This window comes from Diadema antillarum, unplaced genomic scaffold (genome assembly GCF_040938485.1).
Source record: "Diadema antillarum isolate AM-2024a unplaced genomic scaffold, OU_Dant_1.0 scf00000157, whole genome shotgun sequence".
Lineage (NCBI taxonomy): Eukaryota > Metazoa > Echinodermata > Echinoidea > Diadematoida > Diadematidae > Diadema > Diadema antillarum.
In genome coordinates, this window is record NW_027271046.1 from 976,397 (window position 1) to 994,553 (window position 18,157).

Below are 18,157 nucleotides of genomic sequence, written 5' to 3' on the forward strand. Positions count from 1 at the left end.
TGTATTATTTGTATGTGGTTAAAAATGTATGATGCTCTGTAGAAATTTGAATTAAATCAATGCTACTATCAAAAGTTTCTAACAACTTCACTTATTGCTAGAACACTTTCCCTCATTCTATACATACCTATGTATTTAAATAACAGTATCATGAATGCGTGTGTGAGGCATTTTATGCTGAGGAATTCTTGTTTGGTCAAAGGTGAAATATTCATTTGGTTCAATTTTGATTACATTTTAGCAATGTCAGTGTGATGTGTGTCCATATTGTGCAGCCTGATATATTATATATAATTTTTTTTGGGTTGTCTACATCATCAAGGCATCGAAAAAGGATGCAAATACAGACAAACATACACATATACACACATACACACATTCACACATATACAAGCCCTAACACATATACACATTCAGAGTGATAATATGTTACATATTTGATTTTCAAAGCCATAACTGGGAAGGCATAATCATGAACTACGCGTGATGGACAAAGGGATTTGCTCACTCAAACAGAAACATACTGTTACTCACAGATATATATTCATGTTCATACATTTTAACGTTTTATTCAGATGTAAAATATATAATCCATTTCCAATTGTTTAGAAATTATGAACATATATCTTTGTGATACCACTGTATGAAACATTTACAAACTAAATATTAAACATGTCTGAAATATACATTCATGATCATTTAAAAAACAAAAGTAACAAAAATTGCCACAAACGTTAATATAGCAGCATTACATGGTGCTCGTTACAGCAAAAACTCATTAAACATATTGCAATTCTATGTTTGTTTGCTCTGTACATTGTTAAATGTGCATTAGCTTGATGGGGGAAGTTAAATATGCAGTATATTTGCCACACATATGTGACTTGTATGTGTAAATGTATTAATTTATATGTTACCCTGTAGTGGTATCACTTCCAACACTAGGATGCTTACAAAATAAAAATTTGTCAGCAACGCTATCTTTTAATATTTGTGATAATCTATATCCTGGAGTGGAAATGATTGCAACATAGGAGTAAATGGAAGCAAGAACAGTATTTCAGTCTGTCTTGGACTAGTGTACACAGTAGCTAGGAGCAAATTCAGATGCAATCCTACAATATGAATGTCTGTGGCCTACTACTCATTTCCATGTGGTCTCATTAAAGGACAAGTTCGCCGTCATAGACATGTGGATTGAGTGAATGCAACAATATTAATAGAACATATCAGCAAGAGTTTGAGGAAAATTGGACATTCCGTTTAAAAGTTATCAATTTTTGAAGTTTCTGCATAGTCACTGCCGGAATAGAAGACTACTACAGCTTGTGATGTCACATGTGTACAACGATATAAAGGACACATAAAGAAAATTCAAGATATTTTCATTTTTCTCGCGTACTAAAAGAAAACTTGACTCCCCTCTTTCAGAGGGCAAGGAGGAATAATACTACCCTTAACATACATCAGTGACGAGTCGAGGAAATGTGCACTTTTTTTGAAAAGTAAAATTTTGTGAAATTTTCTTTATATTTTCCTTATATCGTTGTACGCATGTGACATCATACACTGTAGTAGTCTTCTCATCCAGCAGTGACTGTGCAGATACTTTAAAAATTCATAACTTTTGAACGTATTGTCTGATTTTCCCCAAACTTTCACTGATGTGTTTGGCATTCACTCAATCCACATGTATGTGAAGGTGGACTTGTCCTTTACAGATCTGGAATTTAGTCTGTGGCTGAGCAAGACGTCAGCAGATCAGGGTTGTAACACTACATCACATGTAGTACAGGGTAACCTTGTTAAAACGAGCTGCTTGGGACCAACTGGAATTTCCTTGTATGGGGTATTTTGTTATAGCGGGGATAAAAACAAAAAAATATGAAAGGAACTGGACCCGCAATATTAATCGTCTTATTGGGTATCTCGCTATATTTGACCTCATTGTAACAAGGTTCCACTGTATTATGTTCACATGAATGTTACACAAATGAACACTCATCCATCATGAATGCCTACATAATCTCTCCACAATGGAGATATCTGTCATATTTCTTGTCACTTTATAGGAAATGTATGGCACACAGAGGTAAACAAAAGGCAGCAAACATCAAACATATTGAGGGCATCTTTTGATATCTCAGGAACTGGTTCTGAATCCAGCAATTGATATTGAAGTCAAGAAAAACAAACTAGGCAACAAGAAAGCAATGCACACTTGATAATTTCAGACGCAAGACGGTTGTTATCGTAATGGTTGTCATCTCAGAGATGTGTATAACCCTTTCATACAAGCTGCATTGTGAAATAACAAGACAATACATAATCAATCCTCAATTCAGTGATGACCTTCTTGCAGATGAGTAGATGTGAGGTTTTCATGACATTTCAGCACCTTAATTTGATCACTCTCATCAGATTGACCAACTTGGCAATGTTTCAGTGAACAAAAACATCCCTAAACTAACTTTCATGATATTCACAAACCTTGTGAAAATCTCTGGCAAGTAGGCTACAAGTTTGTGCTCATTATCAGTTCCAATCTGTTCTGTCGTCAGAATGCTTTACAAATACAATAGTTTTTGGTTCTTTCTGTTGATGAGCTTCAACCATGTCAGTCATTTTAATTCATAATCATTAATCTTCTTTTTTGTTTTGAAAGGAGCAAACCTCTTTTTTTTCCATCACATGAGCATGAGAGCTGAATGCAACACATGAATCCCACTCAACTCGCTATTTTCGCATTCAGTCGAAGCACTTCTCTGTTCTTTACAGGTACAAGGTACAACTCCTAAAGAATGCATAATTATGAGATTACGAGAATGCCAGGAATATATCAACATGTAATAGCATGTCACTTTCAAGTTGACTTAGATGAATTTATAAGAAAGTCAAACACACAGAAGCAGAGACTCCAACCCCAGGCACCTTCTGATCTGGAGATTCTCCCGCCCGAAACCCCTAGCAAACGGGAGACTCCAAATTGGTGTGTGCGAAGCGCGAAGTTCCTAGGGTACTAGATGTTCTCTGGTGCTATCTAAGGCTTATTTTTTCAACGTACGATAGCAATAAGTAAGAAATCCTTTCCACCGGGAGACACAGAGCCAGGGCGGGAGAAATCAAATCTCAAGCGGGAGAACGGGAGATTTTGCAAAAATGGGCTTTCGGCGGGAGATCTCCCGTCGAAAACGGGAGAGTTGGAGTCTCTGCAGAAGGGCAGAAGTTGTTGTCAAAGTCAGACAAATATGAAAGTCCTGAGATTTAAAATTGTCTTTCATGTTTTCACTGAATAGTGATGCATAATTGGTCCAAGTACAAAATAATCACTGAAATCATAATCATGGTTGATAATTTAGAAAATGCAGCCCATCCCTTCCCCATGACCAGGAAGAAAGTTTTTTAGTTTTATTTTGTGTCTAAAAGTCCCTATACTCCCTTGTCCCCCCCCCCCCCCCCCCCCCTCAGTGTGGAACCTCAAAAGTCATGTTTTGTTTGTTTTCTCATTTTAGCCAAAAGTGTGTGTGCAGTGTGTGTGTGTGTGTGGGGGGGGGGGGGGGGGTGGACGCTGCAGCTCCCAGCCCCCAGCCTCCCCAGTTCTGCAGCCCCTGGGACAATAGGGAACATGTAAGGCATGCAATGACATCACCTGCTCAGCCACTTTGTAATATGATATCATTTTTTTCTATGAAAACATAAGAACATAACAACATTCACTACAGGGGATGGCTAGTAACTGATCAGTGGGAATGCTGGGGGATGATTGTTCCAATCCTTGTGGGTTTCCAGGTTAGCATGCCTGTACAGTGATGGGGCGATTGTTAACGGGGACCGTTAATGATCGCCCCGACACTGTACAGGCATGCTAACCTGAAAACATTGAACTGCACATTACTTGAATATGAGAGCATTCTGAAGCAAATAATTTTCACACAACAATAGATATAAAATATACTCTTAAATGAATCCCACAAGGATGGGAACAATCATTCCCCAGCATTCTCACTGATTCCCATTGATCAGTTAATACTAGCCATCCCCTTTAAATTCCATATTTGAAGTCGGATATTGATGAAACTGAAAATTCTATCATTCTATTTGCCTGATTTTACTCCACCTTGAACATGACGCAGAATTGCACTTTGAGATGGAATAAATGCAGTAAAAACAGATGATTCACTGTACAACACAGTGTACCACAAGCCTCTTTTGTCACATGACATAAATATACAAGCATGAATACAAGCTGTTGGTAGACTAAATGACATAGTAACTAACTAGTCAACGTTAGAAATGAAGAGGTAAATAATAATAACCCTGTCACCATCACACACAAAGAGAGTAATCTTACCAAACTTCTCTTTTATCCCTTCACAAATATATTCTGATGAATCACAGAAGGATAAAAAAGAGCAATACTCTTACATACAGTTACTTTTACAAGCAATAAATATAAACATTAGCTAAAGGCATATCTGATATCCTTCAAGATATGTCTTGATTATTCATTTTTTCTCAATCCTTATTCACAACGCTCATATTGATACAATCAAACCTGTCTAAAGCAGCCACTAAACCATTACTGATGGGTGGCTGCTATAGACAGGGTCTTTAACATGGCTTTTCTCTCAGAGGATTTTTTTTTTCTTTTAGTGGCCGTATAGAGCAGGTGGCTGCCATAGACAGGTGGCTGCTCAGACAGGTTTGACTGTTTATGTATTTTCTTTACACTTTCTAAAAATTCCACAAAATGCAGCAATTTGAAGCACCAAACCTGCAAAGAGAGTTGAATCTTATATAATCTTACATCTGCTCTGTAATATTTGACTTTCCCAGCTTGGTGCAACTGGACAAATTGTTGTGTCGTGTTTGGCAAATATTGCAGCGCGCTTGAGTTTTAGTATGTCATAAATCTGGATAAAATTACCGTTTCCATGCCTGTGAGCGGCAATATCTAGTCTGAATTGTCAACAGCATTAGGCACTTATATGCACCAATTGTACATCACATATCTCATTTGTGAATATTACAGGTAACAGTATTTGGAAGCTACGACGAGAGACAGCACCAGCGGTCGTGTTATGCAGAAACAAATGGCAAACTATAACAACAAAAACAAAATTTTCTTTGCCATATAACAGTCTCCACACATCACTGTGCACCATTATTGAAACAACTTAGCCAGAATGCACAAAGGTTGTTTAAATCTTATTAATATATTTTTTTTTTTCAAATTTCAATTGTAAATTTCTGTCAAACATCGTGAATGTTGAAATGCATTCAAGTATGAACACACACTGATATGGGCATGCACAAGGTATGCCTACTTTGTGCTTGTTTTCACAGTGCATGTACTACACTTGTAATACTAACTTTAAGCCATGAATTTGAGTCCATGTCCAAACTTTAAACCATGGATTAGATTTTAACTACCTTTGCAAATTTTGGCCATTAGGTATACATATGGACAAGTCACCACATGTATAGTCAATTTGAACATATGAATAGAGTGAATGCAAAAGTTTCTCCTTCCCTCTTTGTTGTTTCTTGACGTATACGTGGAAGTGGAAACTTTTCCTTCGTCTCAATCACAGAAAACTTCAATGGCAAAGGTTGTCTTGACATAGCAAATGAAACAGAACAGTAGAAGGAGCAGCAAGTTAAAAATTCAGCCATCACTTCGACATTCAAAAGTTCTGCCATTGGCAGTATAGAGAAAGCTACTATGGTTACCCCGCAAGCTGTAGGAAAATGACATAGCACATATCAGCTTGTTGCATGGCTTGAAGAAGGATGGGATGGGGTCCCATGACCCTCACTGGGTCAGACCGAGCTTTGTTTGTGGTCACCAGCTGCACCCATCATAGCGGTCAGTCTAGACTCTGGGTTGACCAGCAGGTTGCTTGGAGTGTCAAACTCACACACCTGGTGATGATGGTCACGAGAATGAAAAACAGGAAAAGTTTAATATGCTTATAATTTAACAAAATCTTTTTACTGGCTACAATACATTTATACATACCACCTGCAATCATAGCAACATACTTTTATTCCTATATGTACAAACATACACATAATTATACACATACATACATGCACATTGGTATGACACACACCACACTGTACTGCACACATACGACTTGATATGATTTGATGTTTTGATTTGATTAATAGCACTTATTTCTCTAGCTTCTTTCTCCTCCAATGCCTTTGCCCCATTCTGTTGATATATCAATGATCGCTGAGTGTGCATGCCATCAGAATCATTTTCTACCAAAGCATAAAAGAAGCTGTATCAAACAGAACGCAAGAACAGACTTTCTGAGAACGGCAGTTGAAATAAACTGAGGAGGAAAATGCAAAATAGATGAACATGTATGTTTGGTTGACTCTCTTCTGTCACTAAATGTCACTTTAAAGAAATTTTCATAACAATACCGGTAACGAATGTCCAACAAAATCCATATTCGAAGTATTAGTAAAGTAGAAACAGAACTGCTGTAACAACAAATTTCACAAATTCCACTCCCGTTATGACGAAGTTTTCGGGACAGGCAGTTTCTTTCATTATATCAAAGTTTTGTTACAGCCTAACAGTAAAGTATATATTAAGATACACACATGATAATTTTGGGATTTGAATTTTTACTTCATTGTAATGAGAAGTTTGTTATAACCATGTTGTTATATTTACGGGAGAACACTGTTACTTTTTCTGCTTTTTCTTTTTCCTCTCTTTCCAAGTAGAGTGTTCCCATTCCAAAGATGTTTAGTTTGTTTGTTTATTTGTTTTGTTGTTTATTTTAAGCAAAGATGAATGATTAATTGCAAAAAGCAAATGAATTACAGCCCCACTGTATAAATGTGACTGAAATGTCGTACCTGGCCCTTGTCCATGACGAGGATCTTGTTGCAGTCGAGCACGGTGTTGAGTCTGTGGGCGATGATGAGGATGGTACACTCGCTGAAGGCCTCACGAATCGTCTTCTGGATGAGGCTGTCTGTGTGCGTGTCAATGGCGGCGGTAGCTTCATCGAGCAGGAGGACCTGAGCACAAACAGAAACACAACAGCATCAAGTATGAACACGTTTAAATGTATATGTTTGTATAACTAACTTCTTTTATGAACGCTTTGTCTCTATTTTGAATCTCCGTATACTTTGAAATGAAGATAGGTACACATTTTATTTCTATATCACCAATCAGAGAGACAGTGTCGGACAAGAAAAAACAATCCTACTGATAGAATCTGTCTGTGAAATAACAACCATTTTTAGTTATTTGATATCATGAATTGTTACATCATGTCTAATCTGTCATTGTTTTATTTTCTATCTTGTGTTTCTCTTGCCTTTATAGATTCCTTAGCAAAGGAATTTTCCAATGAGTTCTATCACAGAAGATCATCCTCGTCAATTTTACATGGCAAAATATTCTTAATCTGACACTGTATAATCAGGGGCGTCACCAGCTTTTTTTCAAGGGGGGTGCGTTTTGACACTAAATGTTTACGAGATTTTTTGGACAGACATTTGGAATATGGGAAGCTCTCAATCCCTAGACTTTTACTGTTTTTTAAGGGAAACCAAGCGGGGAAAGGGCACCGGCGTAGCTAGGATTTCATCTTGGGGTGGGTGGGGTGGGGGGGGGGGGGGGGGGGGTGGTGTTAGTATGCGAGGGAGCAAGCAAGGGTGTGGAAGTGCCGGAGGGGGTTGTACCCCCTATAAATGGATTATGGAATGACGGTGTGAAACGACAAATTACTGGCAGCGATATCAGGAGAATGGCATAATTTTGACATTTTACAGTCCGAAAACTGCCGTTTGCAGCCATATTTTTTTGCTTTGTAAATTAAGGGGGGGGGGGGGCGCACCGGGCGCAACTGCTGGCAATTACTGGCAGCAACATCAGGTGAATGGCATAAAGATTAAATGCGAGCGAGCGAAGAGAGCGAGCTTGGAAATTTTGACATTTTACAGTCCAAAAACTGCCATTTGGAGCCATATTTTTTCGCTTTGGAAATAAAGGAGGGATGGGGGGCGCACCGGGCGCAACTGCCAGCAATTACTGGCAGCAACATCAGGAGAATGGCATAACAATTAAATGCGAGCGAGCGAGCGAGCGAGCTTGAAAATTTTGACATTTTACAGTCCAAAAACTGCCGTTTGTAGCCGTATTTTTTTTTTTTTGCTTTGGAAATTAAGGGGGCGCACTGAGCGCAACTGCTGGCAATTACTGGCAGCAACATCAGGTGAATGGCATAACAATGAAATGCGAGCGAGCGAAGAGAGCGAGCTTGAAAATTTTGACATTTTACAGTCCAAAAACTGCCATTTGGAGCCATATCTTTTCGCTTTGGAAATAAAGGAGGGGGGGGGGCGCACCGGACGCAACTGCCAGCAATTACTGGCAGCAACATCAGGAGAATCGCGTAACAATTAAATGCGAGCGAGCGAAGAGAGCGAGCTTGAAAATTTTGACATTTTACAGTCCCAAAACTGCCATTTGGGGCCATATCTTTTCGCTTTGGAAATAAAGGGGGGGGGGGCGCACCGGACGCAACTGCCAGCAATTACTGGCAGCAACATCAGGAGAATCGCGTAACAATTAAATGCGAGCGAGCTTGAAAATATTGACATTTTACAGTAAAAAAACAAACTGCCGTTTGTAGCTATGTTTCTTCGCTTTAGAATTTAAGATGGCGCATCGGGCGCAACTGCGGGCAAATACTGGCAGCAATATCAGGAGAGCATATGATTACATTCGAGCGAGCGGAACGAGCGAGCTTGAAAATTTTACATTTTACAGTCCCAAAACTGCTGTTCTTAGCCATATTTTTTCGCTTTGGAAATTAAGGGGGAGGGGCACCGGGCGGAACTGCTGGCAATTACTGGCAGCAACATCAGGTGAATTGCATAACGATTAAATGCGAGCGAGCGAAGAGAGCGAGCTTGAAAATTTTACATTTTACAGTCCCAAAACTGCCGTTCTTAGCCATATTTTTTCGCTTTGGAAATTAAGGGGGGGGGGCGCACCGGGCGCAACTGCAGGCAATTACTGGCAGCAACATCAGAAGAATGGCATAAAGATTAAATGCAAGGGAACGGAGCGAGCGAGCTTGAAAATTTTGACATTTTACTGTCCAAAAACTGCCGTTTGAAGCTATTTTTTTTTTCGCTTTGGAAATTAAGGGGGGGGCGCCCGGTGCGCCCCTCCCCCTGGATCCGCCACTGGTAGTCAAGAGTGTGGGTTTATGTTTATGACTGGGGGAGGTATGACCAGCGAGGTGGCGTCGAAGTGACCACGCGGGGAAAGGATATCCAAAATGCATCCCCTAAACTAATTGTGCGTGTTTGTTTATGTGTGTATATTATATACATGGAAAAGTTAGGAATTAGCCCAGGTCAAGTCTTTTTGAACAATGTTTCACACTATATACCTATTTAATTATGGTTAAAAGAAATCATAGAAAAATATCTTATTTCTTGATCACCCTTTCATTCAAAAGCAGTTTACTAACACTTGAACTACTATTTCGGTAAGTCTTTTTTTTTTTACCAGCGAATTGGGAGGGGGCGCACCCCCCCCCCCCCCTCCCCTCCGTAGTTACCCCACTGCTTTTGGGTGAAATGATTGGACAGATTTCTTGAATTCTAACAAAAAAGCAAGAAAATCTTTTCATCGCGGGAATTATGATTATGTGGGGTGGGGTAAATGGTGCGCTTGTCCTCCAATATTTCAATGGGGGCAACATTTTTGTTTTCTTTCAAAAGCAAGAAAATCTTCTCATTTCGGGAATTATTAATTAAGGGGGGGCAAAATTAAAATATGCTTGCCCCTCCAATATTTTTATGGTGGTAACTTTTTGTTTTTCTGTCAAAAAAAGATAAGACAATCTTCTCCTCTCTGGAATTATGGAGGGGGGGGGGGGGGGTGGGCAAAATGATATGCTTGCCCCTCCATTTTTTTTTCATTTCTTTTTTTAATGAGGCTAAGGCTCGCTCTTGGGCTGGCAATACGGATTGGTCAGAAGTAACGTACATAGTCCCTACATACTTGTAAGTAGCACACGTACATGCAAACGTGTACAAGTGCTCCGTATCGTACGGATGTACAGTACGGTCGATAAATAGTAAACACTGTAGAATACTAATAGATATGTATAAAATCAGTGCTGCCAGAACCAGGGGTGCGAATTGTTTTTGCCGACGATTTTGTGTGTGTGTGTGTGTGTGTGTGTGTGTGTCTGTGTGTGTGTGTCTCCCTGGTGCAAAATATTAAAAAAAAAATAGAAAAGAATAATTATTTAGCGTCCAGCGTTGAGGTCGCTCGCAGGGCTGATTTTTTTTTTTTTTTTTAAAGGATCTGAAGGGGGGTGCGTTCGCACCCAACGCACCCCCCCTGGTGACGCCCATGTATAATTCACAACTTGATTTCCTTTTCCTACTTGTGCCACATCTAAGCATGCATTACTCTCCTCTCATACTGTAAAACGAGGAATGTTCGCGTGCATTTTAATTTTGCGAATTTCGCGAGCGCCAAGATTTGCGAAATTAAAATGCACGCGAAATTTCTTGTCTACACTACATGCATTGAACGCCAGTGGCAATTCGCCAAAAATTTCATGCCACGAAAAAGGCTGTCGGCTCCAATTCGCGAAAATTTCGTGCCGCGAATATATCATGTTTTAAAGTAAACAATTAATGGTTCTGCTACAATGGCTGGTGCTCCTAAACTCACTTTGCTCTTGCGTAACAGCGCCCTCGTCATGCAGAGGAGTTGTCTCTCGCCGACGGAAAAGTTCTCTCCGTTCTCCACCACAATGGCCCCAAGTTTGCCTGGTAGGCTGGTGATCTGGGAAGTTCAAAAGAAAAAGAAAAAGAAAAACAAAAAACAAAACAAAACAAAAGACTAATATCATACACTATAATACAACAAGCTTCTGCTGAGTTATGCATAAATTTGAGGAGTTGCGTTCCACTGTTACAATATCACATACTGTATTCATGCCTCTCAGCTTCAGTAACAGCTTCAATAAAAGCTGGCAGTCATTCAAAGCTCATGCCACCTTGATTCAAACTAGCTGTGAGAGATATTTATATATCAAAATGGTATTTACAATGTCATAGTTACATTCTTATGACGTGGCACCTTCAACGAGTCCAGATTTTTGCAAAATTAAAATCCCATTAAATGAGCTAAATCACTATTTATACCATCGCTTTCTTACACAGGAAAAATTGAGTCTTGAATAATGTTATTGTTTGCTTTTATTTTCAAAAGACAAGTTCTTCATTCCAATTAAAGATAAAATGGAGTTCCTGTTGAGATGCATTTCACGGAGTGAAACCATGATTCAAAGTATCTGGATATAATTGCTAGTCAGTATGATGCTTAGGGAGCATTATAACTCATGTTTGATTACTAGAACGTCAATTTAGATGAGAACTGCAGTAGTGACTCTTGCAAAATAACGGCTCGTTTTTGAACAGAGGATTTGGTCTCGAGCGCATGATTCACAACGCCGTTAGTTTGACTCGACGAGGTACTGCGACAATGCAACATGCGAAACCATTATTGCATGATTACTAAGACATGAGAGCACTTTGGGGCGAGTAAGGCTCACAGTGTTTCATAGTTATATGAAAGGTACTTTAACCTGAAACACAAACTTCAGGGAAACTTTGTAAAGGTACCAAAACTTTATATTATCTTTAAAGCAACATGGTTACTCACATCCTTCAGGGCAAATTGAGTCAAAGCTACTTACTGTTTCCTTCATGCCCGTTCTCTCCAACGCTTGCCAAATATCAAACTCTGAGTTTTCATTGAATGGATCCAGGTTGGATCTGAAAGAAAATCGGCAAAGACCACGGCCTCCATGATAAAGCAACGTACAAAAGTAACTTTCTGCTTCTCATCTGTCAAATTACAACCAATGGTATTGTCATCTGCACGTGTAATGCTTACACAAAGAGCGTCGGCATTTTCCTGCCAATAAACATCAGAAGATATTGCACAGTCACAGTGACGTAGAAATACCTTTGATGTGCTACCAGAGCTCTTGCCCACATTAAGTACAAGAAACCAAGACATCACAGAAAAATTGTCATATTCTGTCTATCTGCCTCAGTGCATCTATACAAAATGAATTTGTGGGCCATCCATACTCTCAAAATACCTGATGTTGCAAAATTGTAAAGTTATGTATATATCACACACAAAACAGATTTAATAATATTGTCAAAACAAAGGTTAGATGAGGATTTTGTCTTCAATTTTAATAGCTGCCGCGCAGAGCAACAGACAGTGTTCTATCTCAGATAAATTCAAGATTTAGATTTACCTGAAGAAAACATAGATGCTGAAAACGATAAAAATTTCAGAATTCTAACTCAGTTGCTCATTACGTATACACAATAAATGCAAAACTAAAGGGAAACTGACCAGAAATGAATGTGAATATCAAAGAGAAAATATCTATACATTCATATGTCTTGGTTATACCACAGACAGTTAAAGTCAGGCTACACAATCAACACACTCTAAGTCTTTCAAATTCATGACATTCTTCCCTCGAGGTGTTTTTATGCAACTGCGTGACAAATTTCCCTACATTCACGTAAATAAGCACTGAATTGATCTGTGTTTTAGAGTTAAGTTGCCATGATAAAATAAAAGGGGGCCTCCGGACAAGCCCCCCTCCCCTATTTTCATGACTACTACTAAAACACTGATCAATTCAGTGCTTATTTACATCAATGTAGGGAAATTTGTCAATCAGTTGCATGATTAAATTTAAATCATGACTTCTGAGAAAATTGTTAAACACCTGATAGTTCCGATGAATAGCACAGGTTCCTGGGGTATGATAGAGAGGTGGCTGCGGAGGTCACGCAGCCCCAGCTGAGATATGTCCACACCGTCGATGACAATGGAACCAGACTCTATTTCCACCAGTCTGAAGAGAGCTTTACCCAACGATGACTTCCCTGGTGAAAATCAAAGAAAAAATTCATGAGTGTAGTGTCATAAACATGTGTGGCTTTCCATACTCTAAATGGATATCAATACTATATCTGAGTGAATACTGATAATCTTGGCAAGCATGGAGATTCAGCTGGCACCTAAATAAAACCAACTCAAATCCTTAAACATTATAGATGAAGTAAATGAATGTGGATGTATAAAAATCCAATAGGTCCACATTTTGACGTGGGAGCTTATTGAGACAAAACTTGAGTGTCTGAAACCCAACCTGATTTAGTAAAACAAACAAACAAACAGAATCTCTTCTTTTTTTTATGTGCAAAATCTCAGATCAACAAATATGACAAATGATAATAATGATTTTAAAAAAATTGTACATCGTGAGCACGTTAGGATCTATAATGTGATATGCTTTTGAGACAAAATTTCAATGATCCAATGACAGCCAGAACATTTTGCGCCATTATGATTATAATTATAGTTAGGTTGTATCAAGTGGCGTTCCATACTCTGATCGGTTTCCACGTGTTGTGCTTGCAACGTGTTACACCCGACGTGTGTATCTGTACCGTACCGCTGACTCGGTCACGGCCAATAAACTCTTGAACATCATATACCAAGATCGTCTGATGTTTCTCCTTATTTACTGGCGTGGTGACAGCGCTGATTCGAATCCATGAATTCATCAATAGACGCTACCAGGATCCTAGATTAAGGTGAATCCAGCCCAATCAATAGGGGTCAGACGCTCACCAAATAATTTGGTGTGACAATCGAGGTAAAAGACACTAGAGTTCGAGTTTATTGAGTTGCCGCAGCTCTACGCACTGCAATGCCCGCAGCATCGTCGACGCAGCGATGCGCGGCTGTGGCCGAGCCCACTCGTAGCGGCACGGCATCCGAGCGCGAGCGGCGTTGCGCTGCTGCCTCCGCGAAGCCGGAGGTGGAGAAAGCCCAACCCTGGCGCCCGGTTGGCAATGCCGCTTCGGACTTCGAAGCGACACGCAAGCCTGACGATAAGGTCCCTCATTTCCCTGCTACCCTTCGGGGAGGTTATGAAGAGATTTTACAGGTTGAATTGCATTCTGGTTCTCCCATTAATTTGGTGAGTGAATCGGCTGCTGAAGCGTGTGGTTTAGATATCGTCGTTGACGATTTTGGCTATGACGACTACATTGATTGTGATGAATCGTTTACCCTCCCATCATGCATTGTAGGTCTCACTTCTTTCCGACTGGTCCACAGTGCTAGTGGTTATGAGATGTGGTTTGACGGCTTTGTGGTTGAGGATGGGTATATGAATGCTGCAGTCGCAGCAGGTGCTCCATTCATGGAACACAACGATTTGTCCATTAGACCCTCAAAACATAAGATCATGTTTGGTGACGAGCTCGTATTCACATACACTGATTTGCCGTTAAACTTAGGTTGTGTTGATCCACCTGTGCACACAGTGATTAGTGATGATGTCCACGTAGTGAAGACGGAGACAAAGTGTGAATGTGTGTGTGAGCCTACATTTGGACATACAGTTTACGGGCAGTGTGATATCCTTGTGCAGATGAATGAGACTCCAACTAGCATCGCTAGTGCATGTGAATGTGAGCATACACATGAGCCTGAGTCGATGGAGTCTGACCGTCACGGCAATCAGATTAGTAAGCCTACAGTGTCTGCACAGAAGTGCAAAGAGTATGAGACACAACATGATGAATGTGTTGGGGATCAGCCCTGTGATGATTGTAAGTGGTTTCTCGAGAGTAAGATGGAGAAAGAAAGTGACAATGGTGGTCAGTCAGAAGTATGTCAGTCTGCTAGGCGTGAGTGCTTTCCCGAGAATGAGAGGGAAAATGAATGTGGCATTAGTACCCAGACTAAAGTGTATGTAGGTGACAGTCTTAGCTTTGACCATGCTGATAGGGATGATTGGTTGGATGGTTGTCTGGTTACACATACGAGCAGGTCCTCTGGTATTTTGACCACTTCATGTATTGGATATGAGGTTGACTGTCCCACTGCTACTCCTGTCACTGAGCCCAACTCTGCCTTTCCCTGTACAGAGGTCAGTAGTGTTGCCATGGTTACTGAGCATAGCTCTGAGTGTGACTCCCGTGGAATTGGTGCTGCTCCCTCTTCTAGTGAACATAGCATGTGCTCCGGGCTAGTCTCCATGAATAGCTTTGGGTCCTCGTTAGATGAGTGTACACACACTACATGTAAATCCCTAGTCATTGATCCCACTTGTGATACTTCTATCACTGAGCCTAGCTGTGATCCCCCTGTGTGTACAGAATGTAGTTCTGGTACCCCTGTGATTAGTGCTGAGCCTCGCTCTAGGAATCCCATAGATTATACGCTGATGGGACTCCACCCATCTCCTGAGAGTGCAAGTCTTGCCACTGTTGGTGAGACATTTCCCTCCTTGTATCCCAGGAACGCCACCCCTCCTGATGATCATCAGAAGTGGCCCATCATCAGCCCTGATGGAGAGACGCCAGGTGTTCCCCACAACAGTGATTGTGTGGCTATTTCTCCTCCGCTACATCACAACGCCTATCGTGACATGGCAGCATTTAGCTACCAGTGTCGGTCTGCCCTTGACCGGAGTGACCAGCTGTCAGCCCTGGTTGTTGCTGGAGAGCCTCGTGATCCTGTCCATCAGCTGGATTGCCGTACTCCGTCACCAGACGTGTGCCCATCAACCAGTCAGACTGCGGTTTCTGTCCTCGCTGCTGACCAGTTACGAACCCCCAATGCCGATGATGACACCCTGGGCCTCCACCTGTCCTTGGATAGTGCTGACCCTGCCTGCTTTGACGCTAGCCCAACCTGGAGTTCATTCCCCTGGACCTTTGGCCACCGCCTGCCTTCAATCCCTGTTGAAGGAGGTCCTTCTTGTCGCCCCCTTGATGGTGCTCTGCATCTTGCCAGCTGGATGATGACCACCAAGCGCCATCCTGTTCACCAACCTCCTACCAGTGACATCACCGACTGGTTAACCGTGGACGTCAACTGCTCCCCTGTGCCTTGGATCGCGCATCCCCCAGCACCCCCAGCCTGTACTGGCCTCGCAGTGCCGTACCACCCACCCTTGTCCCCAGTAACTCCAGGTTGAAGGACTTAAGTAGGGTATTCTACCCCCGTGTCATCTTCTACTGTGTATTACTCTATAAGTTGTTTTGTTTCTTACTTTCCCTTAAACCATGGTCAGTATAATTGTAGACATAATTCTGATAGGTTTATGTAGGGAGACTATTACTTTATATCCTCCGCATTGCAGGATATTTTGTTTCTCAAATTGGCATTAAGGTTATGTTAATTGTGTTCATTATTGTCACAAGTGTGCCATTTTTTTTCAAAATTTTTAATTCTTTCTTTTTTAACGGATGAAGGGAATATGTTAAGTTATATGTTTCAAGTGTTTTATCATTGTCTCATTGCGGCTCAGTGTCAATACACATGTAGTAAGTTATGAACATATAACTTTGTTACCGGTACATTTTTTTTATTTGCCAGCTCCTTGCAGCATATCTTACAGTCTGCATGTTTTATACATGTATTGAAGAGTCCAATACTTCCCATTATTTCCATACTTACCTTAGTATCAAGTCCACAGGGAGTATTCTTTTTTTAGATGTGACATTGTACAGCTGTACGTGTATTTTGTTTTCCGGAAGGGACCGCACATTCTCCTCTTTCTACTGTGTGTTGAAGTCTTTTAAAGTGTATGAGCTGGTTTTTAATACGTACTAGGTTTATTACCTATTGGTACTCACTGCTGGTTAATTCACATTGTGATGTCGGTTTTATTTTATTTCTGGAGTAAAATGCCTAAAAGGTTGTATACCAGCTTCTCCTATGCTGGCGTCTGTACATATTGAATTTTCATACATCTCGCACATTTGTATATACAGTGTAAGTTCTAAGTTGTATCATCTCTAGGCATTGTTGCCGTATTGCATGCCGGATCATTGCTTTTTATACCAGTCATTCCTTTTCATGATTTGATATACATGTATTCCTATTTCGCTTACGAACACAGATTTTCTGTGGGGCAGGTACTGTACATGTACCCATTCTCCAGACCTGACCCGCTGTCCACCTTTTGTAGTATCCTATGCGGATATCTGTAACATACTGTTACATGAATGTGAATACAGTACATGTCATTTTTGGTATGTCATAACAGTTTGCTTTGTATTTCATGACAATCTTTATATTTTGATAGATTTTACATTTGACAGCCAGTATTGGTAGATATTGGATAGTGTTTTTCCCTTTTTTTTGTGGGCATCTGTACTAAATATGGTTATATTTATTGTTCATTATAGTCTTGGGCAACTGCAGGTGTTTTTTTTTTCACACTTCTCCCATCTACACACATACATGTATATGTGTGTGGCCCTTTTCCAGTATTTTACACCCAGTATAAGTAATCGTTGTTAAGATGATATTATTCATTTTTGGCTGTTATATTAATATTTGTACACATTATTCTTCCTTTTGCAAGGCTGATTCATTGGATGTGTTTGGCTTAAGGAGTAAAGAGGAAGTGAGGTATGACGTGTTTTTGAGTATTTTTGATAGGGGTACGTATTGAGGTACACTATAACTATGTATGTAGGTACAGTTTGTACAAGTGTAGTTGTATGTTCTCTCATTGGTTGCTGTGTACAGTCCCATACATAACATTTTGTGATTGATTTCACTCTGTCAAAGTTTGGAGTTTAGTGTAACTTATTTATGAGTTACTGTGTGTGCTCAAACATTATAGATGTGTTACGCAGTTTGATGGCGGTAAAAAGTGTTTTGATTAATGGAGCTTCAGCATGATAGTTGTGTTATAAGTGATGTTATTTTCACTCATTGTGTAAGGTAGGCCTGATTATGTGTGTTTGTGATAGTGCAGTTATCTACTAGTTGCGTAATCAACCTAAATTGTTTTAATGTTAGGTTAGATATTGTTTAATTTGTTTTATATATGTATGTGATCAACATTTATTCTTAGAGTAGGCCGCTATAGATAACAGTCATGCAACAGTTTTAAGTTATTCATCGAGAAGGAAGTTAATACCTTGTAGTTGTTTTGTTTATACATTGCTACATTGTTCAGAGTTGGGCCCTATGTGATGTGAAGGATAGTGTGTATGATTGTCGTTTTGCTCA

General features: G+C 40.2%; 1 protein-coding gene across 1 annotated transcript in view; it reads right to left on the reverse strand.

The window, feature by feature from the left end:
• Positions 1–5,823: 5,823 nt before the first annotated feature.
• Positions 5,824–18,157, reverse strand: part of LOC139722098 (ATP-binding cassette sub-family C member 5-like) — a 105,227-nt gene continuing 92,893 nt past the window's right edge. The window contains exons 22-26 of the mRNA XM_071633420.1: positions 12,834–12,993; positions 11,772–11,850; positions 10,742–10,855; positions 6,883–7,047; positions 5,824–5,925 (exon numbers count right to left, since the gene is read on the reverse strand). Of these exons, the coding sequence (XP_071489521.1) occupies positions 5,824–5,925; positions 6,883–7,047; positions 10,742–10,855; positions 11,772–11,850; positions 12,834–12,993 (620 nt within the window). The remainder of the gene's footprint in view (positions 5,926–6,882; positions 7,048–10,741; positions 10,856–11,771; positions 11,851–12,833; positions 12,994–18,157) is intronic.